Source organism: Pecten maximus, chromosome 8 (genome assembly GCF_902652985.1).
Source record: "Pecten maximus chromosome 8, xPecMax1.1, whole genome shotgun sequence".
In the NCBI taxonomy this organism is placed as follows: Eukaryota; Metazoa; Mollusca; class Bivalvia; order Pectinida; family Pectinidae; genus Pecten; species Pecten maximus.
The window spans coordinates 10,092,028-10,107,011 of NC_047022.1; the positions used below are offsets into that span (position 1 = coordinate 10,092,028).

Consider the following 14,984-nt stretch of genomic DNA (forward strand, 5'->3'; position numbering starts at 1 on the left):
CTGCTGGGATTCACCTGTTATCTGATCTTTGTATGCATATTGTATCAGGCATAAGTGTCCTGTTTCTCACTATAGGTCCATTTATAAAACCCATGTCTAATGGTAAAAAATATGTCTTGTATTTTTGTCTTATCTGTTATATCTAACTGTAAAACCTATGTATCCAATCGTTAATCATAAGACCTAAGTGTCGCATAGTAAGACCTGTGTGTCTTATCATAAGACCTATGTGTCTCATAGTAAGACCAGTGTGTCTTATCGTAAGACCTATGTGTCTCATAGTAAGACCAGTGTGTCTTATCATAAGACATATGTGTCTCATAGTAAGACCAGTGTGTCTTATTGTAAGACCTATGTGTCTCATAGTAAGACCAGTGTGTCTTATCATAAGACCTATGTGTCTCATAGTAAGACCAGTGTGTCTTATTGTAAGACCTATGTGTCTCATAGTAAGACCAGTGTGTCTTATCGTAAGACCTATGTGTCTCATAGTAAGACCAGTGTGTCTTATCATAAGATCTGTATTTATTGTAAGACCTTTATGTTAAATTGTAATATCTTTGTGTCTAAGTCTATTTGTGAGATCTTTTATGATGGCTAATTGTAATGATGTGTGTGTGTATGATGTTTAAGATGTCTAATATTAATTAAATAAGATGTTTGTCTGTTTGTAAGATGTTTAAGATGTCTTAATGTAAGATGTATGTCTGTAAGATCTTTAAGGTGTCTAATTGTAAGACATGTGTGTCTAATCATATGATGTAGTATGTCTTATTCAAAATGTTTGTTTGTAAATATTTCTACATTTGAAAATAAAAATTATTTCAATGGGATATGACAATGAAACATAAAGCTTTGAAATGATTTTTTCTCAGTCCTATGAGTGATATTTCAGGATAATCGCCTTTTCCATTGATGAACACAATATGGCTTTCTGTTGTGAAAAAACTGTTCTCAATATCTGTTTATCTGATTCTAGCAGGTACCATTAAGGAGAGGATGGTGAAACCTGACGTGAACATGGAGACAACTAGTGAGGCCCAACCAACACAGCCTCTGGGGCTGTCCCAAAATAACCTGACCTCCATCAAACCACTCAGTGCTTCACAAGGTAGTCTTCGTAGTATTGACAATGACAGCAGTGCCACAATGAGTGCTGATGAGGCACCGCCGCCCTCAGGAAGTGGTGTTAGTCATGGAGTGTCGACTGATGCCAGGGACACATTCAGTCCACGGACATCTGGTATTCCAGCCACTAGATTGAACTTACAACAACAACAACAGCAACAGCAACAGCAGCAGCATCAGCATCAGCAGCAGCAGCAGCAGCATCAGCAGCAGCAGCAGCAGCAGCAGCAGCAGCAGCAACAACAACAACAACAACAACAGCTGCAACAACAACAACAACAACAACAACAACAACAGCAGCAGCAGCAACAACAGCAGCAGCAACAACATCCAGCCATTTCCTCCCACTTGCCCCATTCCACCAGCTTACATCCTGGCCCTGTGACGTCACATGCAGCTTCTGTGCATTCGCAGCCCCCTCCACACCAGGGGGCACCACATGCACAATCTGGCATTTCTGGCGGGTCACAGATGTTGGCGTCGATGAGCCATGTACCAGGTCCTACTGGAATTCCATTCTCACAAAGTGGAGTGGCTCCTTATCATTACGCGGCTAAGGGTGGCTCCATAACCCAAGGTCGTCCAGTTACACAACTTTCGTCGGCTATGGCAGGAGCCGGGGACAGAGAGGGTGAACGTCGTCCCCAGGATGTTCCTATTATCAAAGAATCTCCCCCATCTGGACCCCCTCAACCCTCTTCTGCAGCCCAACAAATGATGCCAGAGTTTACGAACAGAAACAAACAGTTCCTGCAGAATTTGCTGATGCCTCAGGACCAAGGGTCTCACAGTCGCCCTTCAAGTACATTATCAGAGCCGGGCCTAATGCCTCCCTCTGCCCCTTCCCACCGCAGTCTGTCCCCAAGCGGAGACAGGCGTGGCCCCAAACCTGCATGTGTTCGTGACCTTATCAACTCGGCTATAGAAAGGAATCTTGGACATCCCCGCAGTTCCCATCAGGACTCTCCCCATCCTGAGAAACGTGAGTGTTACAGTCAAATTTATATCTAAACATTTTATATTGATGTTTGTTTGTCTCTCTCAATGGTTTCCTTTTTGGTTCATGGTTGTTTATCCTTCTTCAGTATCAGATTCCTTAGATTTCTAATTTTGAAAAAATCCAGAAATTAATTGATTGACTAAACGATTTTCTGTGGCTTACCTGCACTGGATGTATAGCCCAATAAAAATGAAATGTGGCTTTTTATTTATTAGTATTTTGTAAGAATATTTTCAGATATGCACCTGCAGACAACACACAAATTGATATTTTATTCATTACGTGTTTGCTTTGCCTCTGTAGGTCCAGCTTCGTCTGAACCAGTATACAGCCCTCAGCTTCTGAACACCATGCAGCCGCAGTATATAATACAGGATCTCCGTAAGGAAAAGCCGGAGCAATCTGTGTCACCAGCCTATTCAGGCCGCAATTCTCTATCCCCTTACCACAACATGGCAAGACAACTTGAAAAGGAGGCTGACATGCGAGAGGCCAGAGATATGCCGCAGGATTTATCAAAAGGCCCACATGGTTACCGTGGTAACCCACGAGATATGGATCCGCGTTCCGCTGGTCATTCTGAGTTTCGCAGACATGGTGAAGACGGATCAAGGCAACCAGTAGCACCACCTCCAGCTCATTCACAACGCCCCGTCTTGTATCCACCGACTGAAATACCTGGGAGACAGTCTGCCGAGGGACACAAGTCCCCAAGTCCTTACCCCCATGATAGACAGAGTTCGCCTGCACTAAGGCATCTTTCCCCCAGTACTTCACCCTACGCCCATGTGCCCCCTGGTCTAGACCCCCACCGTGCTGCCCAGCCAAACAGACAGGGGGTAATTCCACCCCCACCTCCTTTAATCAACAAAGGTCCTTCTCCCAAACTACCAAAGTCACCGCCTACCAGCAGCCACCCTTCGAACATTGTCGGCATGCATCATGGCTCCATCACACATGGGACACCTGGTTCAATCACTCGTGGCACTCCAGTGGTGTCCATGCCACAGGGAATGCCAGCCACCAGCCACCCAAACAGTAGCAGTGTAATGGCTGCCAGCAGATCATCACACACTGACACTCGCCACCAGCAACAGGTCAGGGCGGTGGGATCCATCACCTCAGGTACGCCTATCAGCAGGGAATCGGCAGGAAGAGGGGGGCCCCAGGGAGGGGATCCCAGAATGTATGACCCCAGATTTCCTCAGGGCATGTATGACCCTAGGATGCTACCTGAGCATAGAATGCGTAATAATATGTTCACACCGGGGATTCCGTATCCATATCAACAGCCACAAGAGCAGCAGACGATGAGTAAACAGATCAATGTTGATTTCATGACAGCACAGCAAATGCAGCAGCAGCGTCACACTCCGGGGAAGGAGAGGGAGGGGCCTGTGTCCCCTCGTGGGGCCCCCAAGGAAGCAGGACGCCAGCATCAACCTCTCATTCCAGTGCATCCAGGCTACCAAGGGGGACTGATGTATGTCCACCAGCCTCCAACATCTATGTCGGAACGTGGGGGCAATACAAGGTCCTCTCCTCATCCTTCCTCACATGGAACTCCCTCTCCCCATGAAGAAAACCTCTCCCCTGGCTGGCCCCGCCAACAGATGGCAGGGCATAGCCACAGCCCCAATGTAACACCAGCTAATCGAAGTATCACTGCTGGAACAGGACGGCCAAGCGTCATCACAGATATCACCAGTCGTCAGGAAGCATATATCGGAGAAGGCTCAGCATTGATGAGGTCACATGCTATGTCACCTCGACAATATCCGGAAGGTCCTTTTCAAAACCACCCAGCAATAATGGGGCATCGACGGGCTCCATCTTCTCAGTCGGAATACAATCGGCGTCAGTACCAGGAGGAAAGACATGATCTAACTCAGGATCATGAACGCTTGGAACAGGAGAAGAGACGCAAAAGTGATGAGATACAGAGACTTCGTGAAGCACATGAGCAGCGCTCACGTGGGTTCAACATGGAAGAGCAGATTCGAAAGGAAATTATGGAAAGCCAACGTAAGGAGGAGAAAAATGATGATGTTATAATGACGTCAAAGTCTGAGACATCTCGCAGTCCAGCCGCCATGCAGTCACAGTCTGTAAAATTGAAAGATCCTACCGACCTGTTCAAGGCGTTTGTGTCTGACCAGTCACAGGCATTACCAACACGTGACAGTCCACGTGGACCCTCGGCTCTCACTGCCGCTAATCTCATTGACGCCATTATCATACATCAGATAAACCAATCCATAGATGAGCCTGACAATAAAATCCCAAAACAGGATGTTCAGCCAACAGGTGGCGCTCCATCTAGTCAACTTGCTCCGGAGGTAGTGGACACGACACCAGCAACAACTCCTCTTCAGGACCAGAAATCCCCTACACAAATGCACGGGAAAAAAAAGTGGGTTCACGAATCTCAATCCGGGTCCACCCCGCGGGCCACTCCCCCAACCCCCACAAGTACAGGGAGTGCCCCCCAGATGCCGACTCCACCAGAACGGCGCCCTCAAGGGATGGCGACGTCCCCTGGGGTTGCAGACGGGAATTGTATACAGAACAAGTCTCCCTCAGGAATGTTGTGCGGTGGAAGTAAACCAGGAATGACACTTGGGGAACATATCAACTCTATCATACTCAGTGACTACAATACCAGGCCAGCTAACAACAAGAATGGGGTTCTTAGTCAACTTGGAGGTGAGCATTATCGAGTTTAAAAATTGACCTGAAATTTATTCTGTAATAGACCCAGGGTGCCAACCAATAAACTCTTTATCAAAGTTGGGAGGGGGCGGGGACATTGATGCAGGAAACAGAAAACCGTGATAAAGATGAGTGGGCTTAATACAAGTTAGCAACTTTTTGCTGGATAAATTTATACTGTATCTTGTTCCATTGTTAACTCCTATGACTTGATGTTACAGAGTTTGTTGTAATATGGGGGCCAAAATAGTTAAGTCGGTTAGTGTGCCAGCTATGATACCTCAGATGAGGGGGCCATGATAGCTCAGTCAGTCAGAGAGACGGTTACTTAACCTCAGATGAGGGGGCCTTGATAGCTCAGTCAGTCAGAGAGACGGTTACTTAACCTCAGATGAGGGGGCCTTGATAGCTCAGTCAGTCAGAGAGACGGTTAGTTAACCTCAGATGAGGGGGCCTTGATAGCTCAGTCAGTCAGAGAGACGGTTACTTAACCTCAGATGAGGGGGCCTTGATAGCTCAGTCAGTCAGAGAGACGGTTACTTAACCTCAGATGAGGGGGCTGTGATAGCTCAGTTGGTTAGAGTGACAATTACTTAACCTCAGATGAGGGGGCCTTGATAGCTCAGTCAGTCAATGATGGTTACTTAACCCCTCAGATGAGGGGGCCATGATAGCTCAGTCAGTCAGAGAGATGGTTACTTAACCTCAGATGAGGGGGCCATGATAGCTCAGTTGGTTAGAGTGACAATTACTTAACCTCAGATGAGGGGGCCTTGATAGCTCAGTCAGTCAATGACGGTTACTTTACCCCTCAGATGAGGGGGCCATGATAGCTCAGTCAGTCAGAGAGATGGTTACTTAACCTCAGATGAGGGGGTCATGATAGCTCAGTCAGTCAGAGAGACGGTTACTTAACCTCAGATGAGGGGGCCTTGATAGCTCAGTCAGTCATAGAGACGGTTACTTAACCTCAGATGAGGGGGCCTTGATAGCTCAGTCAGTCAGAGAGACGATTACTTAACCTCAGATGAGGGGGCCTTGATAGCTCAGTCAGTCAGAGAGACGGTTACTTAACCTCAGATGAGGGGGCCTTGATAGCTCAGTCAGTCAGAGAGACGGTTACTTAACCTCAGATGAGGGGGCCGTGATAGCTAAGTCAGTCAGAGAGACGATTACTTAACCTCAGATGAGGGGCCTTGATAGCTCAGTCAGTCAGAGAGATGGTTACTTAACCTCAGATGAGGGGGCCATGATAGCTCAGTCAGTCAGAGTGACGGTTACTTAACCTCAGATGAGGGGGCCATGATAGCTCAGTCAGTCAGAGTGACGGTTACTTAACCTCAGATGAGGGGGCCTTGATAGCTGTCAGTCATAGAGACGGTTACTTAACCTCAGATGAGGGGGCCGTGATAGCTCAGTCAGTCAGAGAGACGGTTACTTAACCTCAGATGAGGGGGCCTTGATAGCTCAGTCAGTCAGAGAGTCGGTTACTTAACCTCAGATGAGGGGGCCTTGATAGCTCAGTCAGTCAGAGAGACGGTTACTTAACCTCAGATGAGGGGGCCTCGATAGCTCAGTCAGTCAGAGAGACGGTTACTTAACCTCAGATGAGGGGGCCTTGATAGCTCAGTCAGTCAGAGTGACGGTTACTTAACCTCAGATGAGGGGGCCATGATAGCTCAGTCAGTCAGAGACACGGTTACTTAACCTCAGATGAGGGGGCCTTGATAGCTCAGTCAGTCAGAGTGACCGTTACTTAACCTCAGATGAGGGGTCTTAATAGCTCAGTCAGTCAGAGAGACGTTACTTAACCTCAGATGAGGGGGCCGTGATAGCTCAGTCAGTCAGAGAGACGGTTACTTAACCTCAGATGAGGGGCCTTGATAGCTCAGTCAGTCAGAGAGACGGTTACTTAACCTCAGATGAGGGGGCCTTGATAGCTAAGTCAGTCAGAGAGACGGTTACTTAACCTCAGATGAGGGGGCCTTGATAGCTCAGTCAGTCAGAGAGACGGTTACTTAACCTCAGATGAGGGGCCTTGATAGCTCAGTCAGTCAGAGAGACGGTTACTTAACCTCAGATGAGGGGGCCTTGATAGCTCAGTCAGTCAGAGAGACGGTTACTTAACCTCAGATGAGGGGGCCTTGATAGCTCAGTCAGTCAGAGTGACCGTTACTTAACCTCAGATGAGGGGGCTGTGATAGCTCAGTCAGTCAGAGTGACCGTTACTTAACCTCAGATGAGGGGGCTGTGATAGCTTAGTCAGTCAGAGAGACGATTACTTAACCTCAGATGAGGGGGCCTTGATAGCTCAGTCAGTCAGAGAGATGGTTACTTAACCTCAGATGAGGGGGCCATGATAGCTCAGTCAGTCAGAGTGACCGTTACTTAACCTCAGATGAGGGGGCCTTGATAGCTGTCAGTCAGAGTGACGGTTACTTAACCTCAGATGAGGGGGCCTTGATAGCTCAGTCAGTCAATGACGGTTACTTAACCTCAGATGAGGGGGCCATGATAGCTCAGTCAGTCAGAGAGACGGTTACTTAACCCCTCAGATGAGGGGGCTGTGATAGCTCAGTCAGTCATAGAGACGGTTACTTAACCTCAGATGAGGGGTCCATGATAGCTCAGTCAGTCAGATAGACGGTTACTTAACCTCAGATGAGGGGGCTGTGATAGCTCAGTCAGTCAGAGTGACGGTTACTTAACCTCAGATGAGGGGGCCTTGATAGCTCAGTCAGTCAGAGTGACGGTTACTTAACCTCAGATGAGGGGGCCTTGATAGCTCAGTCAGTCAAAGAGACGGTTACTTAACCTCAGATGAGGGGGCCTTGATAGCTCAGTCAGTCAGAGTGAGGGTTACTTAACCTCAGATGAGGGGGCCTTGATAGCTCAGTCAGTCAGAGAGATGGTTACTTAACCTCAGATGAGGGGGCCTTGATAGCTCAGTCAGTCAGAGAGACGTTACTTAACCTCAGATGAGGGGCCTTGATAGCTCAGTCAGTCAGAGAGACGGTTACTTAACCTCAGATGAGGGGGCCTTGATAGCTCAGTCAGTCAGAGTGACCGTTACTTAACCTCAGATGAGGGGGCCTTGATAGCTCAGTCAGTCAGAGAGACGTTACTTAACCTCAGATGAGGGGGCCTTGATAGCTCAGTCAGTCAGAGAGATGGTTACTTAACCTCAGATGAGGGGGCTGTGATAGCTCAGTCAGTCAGAGTGACCGTTACTTAACCTCAGATGAGGGGGCTGTGATAGCTAAGTCAGTCAGAGAGACGATTACTTAACCTCAGATGAGGGGGCCTTGATAGCTCAGTCAGTCAGAGAGATGGTTACTTAACCTCAGATGAGGGGGCCATGATAGCTCAGTCAGTCAGAGTGACCGTTACTTAACCTCAGATGAGGGGGCCTTGATAGCTCAGTCAGTCAATGACGGTTACTTAACCCCTCAGATGAGGGGGCCATGATAGCTCAGTCAGTCAGAGAGATGGTTACTTAACCTCAGATGAGGGGGTCATGATAGCTCAGTCAGTCAGAGAGACGGTTACTTAACCTCAGATGAGGGGGCCTTGATAGCTCAGTCAGTCATAGAGACGGTTACTTAACCTCAGATGAGGGGGCCTTGATAGCTAAGTCAGTCAGAGAGACGATTACTTAACCTCAGATGAGGGGGCCTTGATAGCTCAGTCAGTCAGAGAGACGGTTACTTAACCTCAGATGAGGGGGCCTTGATAGCTCAGTCAGTCAGAGACGGTTACTTAACCTCAGATGAGGGGCCTTGATAGCTCAGTCAGTCAGAGAGATGGTTACTTAACCTCAGATGAGGGGGCCTTGATAGCTGTCAGTCATAGAGATGGTTACTTAACCTCAGATGAGGGGGCCGTGATAGCTCAGTCAGTCAGAGAGACGGTTACTTAACCTCAGATGAGGGGGCCTTGATAGCTCAGTCAGTCAGAGAGTCGGTTACTTAACCTCAGATGAGGGGGCCTTGATAGCTCAGTCAGTCAGAGAGACGGTTACTTAACCTCAGATGAGGGGGCCTTGATAGCTCAGTCAGTCATAGAGACGGTTACTTAACCTCAGATGAGGGGGCTGTGATAGCTCAGTCAGTCAGAGAGACGATTACTTAACCTCAGATGAGGGGGCCTTGATAGCTCAGTCAGTCAGAGAGACGGTTACTTAACCTCAGATGAGGGGGCCTTGATAGCTCAGTCAGTCAGAGAGACGGTTACTTAACCTCAGATGAGGGGCCTTGATAGCTCAGTCAGTCAGAGAGATGGTTACTTAACCTCAGATGAGGGGGCCATGATAGCTCAGTCAGTCAGAGTGAAGGTTACTTAACCTCAGATGAGGGGGCCTTGATAGCTGTCAGTCATAGAGACGGTTACTTAACCTCAGATGAGGGGGCCGTGATAGCTCAGTCAGTCAGAGAGATGGTTACTTAACCTCAGATGAGGGGGCCTTGATAGCTCAGTCAGTCAGAGAGTCGGTTACTTAACCTCAGATGAGGGGGCCTTGATAGCTCAGTCAGTCAGAGAGACGGTTACTTAACCTCAGATGAGGGGGCCTTGATAGCTCAGTCAGTCAGAGTGACGGTTACTTAACCTCAGATGAGGGGGCCTTGATAGCTCAGTCAGTCAGAGTGACGGTTACTTAACCTCAGATGAGGGGGCCTTGATAGCTCAGTCAGTCAGAGAGACGGTTACTTAACCTCAGATGAGGGGGCCTTGATAGCTCAGTCAGTCAGAGTGAGGGTTACTTAACCTCAGATGAGGGGGCCTTGATAGCTCAGTCAGTCAGAGAGATGGTTACTTAACCTCAGATGAGGGGGCCTTGATAGCTCAGTCAGTCAGAGAGACGTTACTTAACCTCAGATGAGGGGCCTTGATAGCTCAGTCAGTCAGAGAGACGGTTACTTAACCTCAGATGAGGGGGCCTTGATAGCTCAGTCAGTCAGAGTGACCGTTACTTAACCTCAGATGAGGGGGCCTTGATAGCTCAGTCAGTCAGAGAGACGTTACTTAACCTCAGATGAGGGGGCCTTGATAGCTCAGTCAGTCAGAGAGATGGTTACTTAACCTCAGATGAGGGGGCTGTGATAGCTCAGTCAGTCAGAGTGACCGTTACTTAACCTCAGATGAGGGGGCTGTGATAGCTAAGTCAGTCAGAGAGACGATTACTTAACCTCAGATGAGGGGGCCTTGATAGCTCAGTCAGTCAGAGAGATGGTTACTTAACCTCAGATGAGGGGGCCATGATAGCTCAGTCAGTCAGAGTGACCGTTACTTAACCTCAGATGAGGGGGCCTTGATAGCTCAGTCAGTCAATGACGGTTACTTAACCCCTCAGATGAGGGGGCCATGATAGCTCAGTCAGTCAGAGAGATGGTTACTTAACCTCAGATGAGGGGGCCTTGATAGCTCAGTCAGTCAGAGAGACGGTTACTTAACCTCAGATGAGGGGGCCTTGATAGCTCAGTCAGTCATAGAGACGGTTACTTAACCTCAGATGAGGGGGCCTTGATAGCTAAGTCAGTCAGAGAGACGATTACTTAACCTCAGATGAGGGGGCCTTGATAGCTCAGTCAGTCAGAGAGACGGTTACTTAACCTCAGATGAGGGGGCCTTGATAGCTCAGTCAGTCAGAGACGGTTACTTAACCTCAGATGAGGGGCCTTGATAGCTCAGTCAGTCAGAGAGATGGTTACTTAACCTCAGATGAGGGGGCCATGATAGCTCACTCAGTCAGAGTGACGGTTACTTAACCTCAGATGAGGGGGCCTTGATAGCTGTCAGTCATAGAGATGGTTACTTAACCTCAGATGAGGGGGCCGTGATAGCTCAGTCAGTCAGAGAGACGGTTACTTAACCTCAGATGAGGGGGCCTTGATAGCTCAGTCAGTCAGAGAGACGGTTACTTAACCTCAGATGAGGGGGCCTTGATAGCTCAGTCAGTCAGAGAGACGGTTACTTAACCTCAGATGAGGGGGCCTTGATAGCTCAGTCAGTCATAGAGACGGTTACTTAACCTCAGATGAGGGGGCTGTGATAGCTCAGTCAGTCAGAGAGACGATTACTTAACCTCAGATGAGGGGGCCTTGATAGCTCAGTCAGTCAGAGAGACGGTTACTTAACCTCAGATGAGGGGGCCTTGATAGCTCAGTCAGTCAGAGAGACGGTTACTTAACCTCAGATGAGGGGCCTTGATAGCTCAGTCAGTCAGAGAGATGGTTACTTAACCTCAGATGAGGGGGCCATGATAGCTCAGTCAGTCAGAGTGAAGGTTACTTAACCTCAGATGAGGGGGCCTTGATAGCTGTCAGTCATAGAGACGGTTACTTAACCTCAGATGAGGGGGCCGTGATAGCTCAGTCAGTCAGAGAGACGGTTACTTAACCTCAGATGAGGGGGCCTTGATAGCTCAGTCAGTCAGAGAGATGGTTACTTAACCTCAGATGAGGGGGCCTTGATAGCTCAGTCAGTCAGAGAGTCGGTTACTTAACCTCAGATGAGGGGGCCTTGATAGCTCAGTCAGTCAGAGAGACGGTTACTTAACCTCAGATGAGGGGGCCTTGATAGCTCAGTCAGTCAGAGTGACGGTTACTTAACCTCAGATGAGGGGGCCTTGATAGCTCAGTCAGTCAGAGTGACGGTTACTTAACCTCAGATGAGGGGGCCTTGATAGCTCAGTCAGTCAAAGAGACGGTTACTTAACCTCAGATGAGGGGGCCTTGATAGCTCAGTCAGTCAGAGTGAGGGTTACTTAACCTCAGATGAGGGGGCCTTGATAGCTCAGTCAGTCAGAGAGATGGTTACTTAACCTCAGATGAGGGGGCCTTGATAGCTCAGTCAGTCAGAGAGACGTTACTTAACCTCAGATGAGGGGCCTTGATAGCTCAGTCAGTCAGAGAGACGGTTACTTAACCTCAGATGAGGGGGCCTTGATAGCTCAGTCAGTCAGAGTGACCGTTACTTAACCTCAGATGAGGGGGCCTTGATAGCTCAGTCAGTCAGAGAGACGTTACTTAACCTCAGATGAGGGGGCCTTGATAGCTCAGTCAGTCAGAGAGATGGTTACTTAACCTCAGATGAGGGGGCTGTGATAGCTCAGTCAGTCAGAGTGACCGTTACTTAACCTCAGATGAGGGGGCTGTGATAGCTAAGTCAGTCAGAGAGACGATTACTTAACCTCAGATGAGGGGGCCTTGATAGCTCAGTCAGTCAGAGAGATGGTTACTTAACCTCAGATGAGGGGGCCATGATAGCTCAGTCAGTCAGAGTGACCGTTACTTAACCTCAGATGAGGGGGCCTTGATAGCTCAGTCAGTCAATGACGGTTACTTAACCCCTCAGATGAGGGGGCCATGATAGCTCAGTCAGTCAGAGAGATGGTTACTTAACCTCAGATGAGGGGGCCTTGATAGCTCAGTCAGTCAGAGAGACGGTTACTTAACCTCAGATGAGGGGGCCTTGATAGCTCAGTCAGTCATAGAGACGGTTACTTAACCTCAGATGAGGGGGCCTTGATAGCTAAGTCAGTCAGAGAGACGATTACTTAACCTCAGATGAGGGGGCCTTGATAGCTCAGTCAGTCAGAGAGACGGTTACTTAACCTCAGATGAGGGGGCCTTGATAGCTCAGTCAGTCAGAGACGGTTACTTAACCTCAGATGAGGGGCCTTGATAGCTCAGTCAGTCAGAGAGATGGTTACTTAACCTCAGATGAGGGGGCCATGATAGCTCACTCAGTCAGAGTGACGGTTACTTAACCTCAGATGAGGGGGCCTTGATAGCTGTCAGTCATAGAGATGGTTACTTAACCTCAGATGAGGGGGCCGTGATAGCTCAGTCAGTCAGAGAGACGGTTACTTAACCTCAGATGAGGGGGCCTTGATAGCTCAGTCAGTCAGAGAGTCGGTTACTTAACCTCAGATGAGGGGGCCTTGATAGCTCAGTCAGTCAGAGAGACGGTTACTTAACCTCAGATGAGGGGGCCTTGATAGCTCAGTCAGTCATAGAGACGGTTACTTAACCTCAGATGAGGGGGCTGTGATAGCTCAGTCAGTCAGAGAGACGATTACTTAACCTCAGATGAGGGGGCCTTGATAGCTCAGTCAGTCAGAGAGACGGTTACTTAACCTCAGATGAGGGGGCCTTGATAGCTCAGTCAGTCAGAGAGACGGTTACTTAACCTCAGATGAGGGGCCTTGATAGCTCAGTCAGTCAGAGAGATGGTTACTTAACCTCAGATGAGGGGGCCATGATAGCTCAGTCAGTCAGAGAGACGGTTACTTAACCTCAGATGAGGGGGCCTTGATAGCTGTCAGTCATAGAGACGGTTACTTAACCTCAGATGAGGGGGCCGTGATAGCTCAGTCAGTCAGAGAGACGGTTACTTAACCTCAGATGAGGGGGCCTTGATAGCTCAGTCAGTCAGAGAGTCGGTTACTTAACCTCAGATGAGGGGGCCTTGATAGCTCAGTCAGTCAGAGAGACGGTTACTTAACCTCAGATGAGGGGGCCTTGATAGCTCAGTCAGTCAGAGAGACGGTTACTTAACCTCAGATGAGGGGGCCTTGATAGCTCAGTCAGTCAGAGTGACGGTTACTTAACCTCAGATGAGGGGGCCATGATAGCTCAGTCAGTCAGAGAGACGGTTACTTAACCTCAGATGAGGGGGCCTTGATAGCTCAGTCAGTCAGAGAGACGGTTACTTAACCTCAGATGAGGGGGCCTTGATAGCTGTCAGTCAGAGAGACGGTTACTTAACCTCAGATGAGGGGGCCTTGATAGCTCAGTCAGTCAGAGTGACCGTTACTTAACCTCAGATGAGGGGGCCTTGATAGCTCAGTCAGTCAGAGAGACGTTACTTAACCTCAGATGAGGGGCCTTGATAGCTCAGTCAGTCAGAGAGACGGTTACTTAACCTCAGATGAGGGGGCCTTGATAGCTGTCAGTCAGTCAGAGTGACCGTTACTTAACCTCAGATGAGGGGGCCTTGATAGCTCAGTCAGTCAGAGTGACCGTTACTTAACCTCAGATGAGGGGGCCTTGATAGCTCAGTCAGTCAGAGAGACGGTTACTTAACCTCAGATGAGGGGGCCTTGATAGCTCAGTCAGTCAGAGAGACGGTTACTTAACCTCAGATGAGGGGGCCTTGATAGCTCAGTCAGTCAGAGTGACCGTTACTTAACCTCAGATGAGGGGGCTGTGATAGCTCAGTCAGTCAGAGTGACCATTACTTAACCTCAGATGAGGGGGCTGTGATAGCTAAGTCAGTCAGAGAGACGATTACTTAACCTCAGATGAGGGGGCCTTGATAGCTCAGTCGGTTAGAGTGCCGAACCTCAGATGAGGGGGCCTTGATAGCTCAGTCAGTCATAGAGACGGTTACTTAACCTCAGATGAGGGGGGCTGTGATAGCTCAGTCAGTCAGAGAGACGATTACTTAACCTCAGATGAGGGGGCCTTGATAGCTCAGTCAGTCAGAGAGACGGTTACTTAACCTCAGATGAGGGGGCCTTGATAGCTCAGTCAGTCAGAGAGACGGTTACTTAACCTCAGATGAGGGGCCTTGATAGCTCAGTCAGTCAGAGAGATGGTTACTTAACCTCAGATGAGGGGGCCATGATAGCTCAGTCAGTCAGAGTGAAGGTTACTTAACCTCAGATGAGGGGGCCTTGATAGCTGTCAGTCATAGAGACGGTTACTTAACCTCAGATGAGGGGGCCGTGATAGCTCAGTCAGTCAGAGAGACGGTTACTTAACCTCAGATGAGGGGGCCTTGATAGCTCAGTCAGTCAGAGAGTCGGTTACTTAACCTCAGATGAGGGGGCCTTGATAGCTCAGTCAGTCAGAGAGACGGTTACTTAACCTCAGATGAGGGGGCCTTGATAGCTCAGTCAGTCAGAGAGACGGTTACTTAACCTCAGATGAGGGGGCCTTGATAGCTCAGTCAGTCAGAGTGACGGTTACTTAACCTCAGATGAGGGGGCCATGATAGCTCAGTCAGTCAGAGAGACGGTTACTTAACCTCAGATGAGGGGGCCTTAATAGCTCAGTCAGTCAGAGAGACGGTTACTTAACCTCAGATGAGGGGGCCTTGATAGCTGTCAGTCAGAGAGACGGTTACTTAACCTCAGATG

At 48.9% G+C, this 14,984-nt stretch overlaps 1 protein-coding gene across 6 annotated transcripts in view; it reads left to right on the forward strand.

The window, feature by feature from the left end:
* LOC117332448 overlaps nt 1-14,984 on the forward strand; it is an 84,183-nt gene that overhangs the window by 51,030 nt on the left and 18,169 nt on the right. For all 6 annotated transcript variants that reach the window (XM_033891351.1, XM_033891354.1, XM_033891353.1 and 3 more), the window contains 2 exons: nt 983-2,110; nt 2,432-4,834. In XM_033891351.1, the coding sequence (XP_033747242.1) occupies nt 983-2,110; nt 2,432-4,834 (3,531 nt within the window). The remainder of the gene's footprint in view (nt 1-982; nt 2,111-2,431; nt 4,835-14,984) is intronic.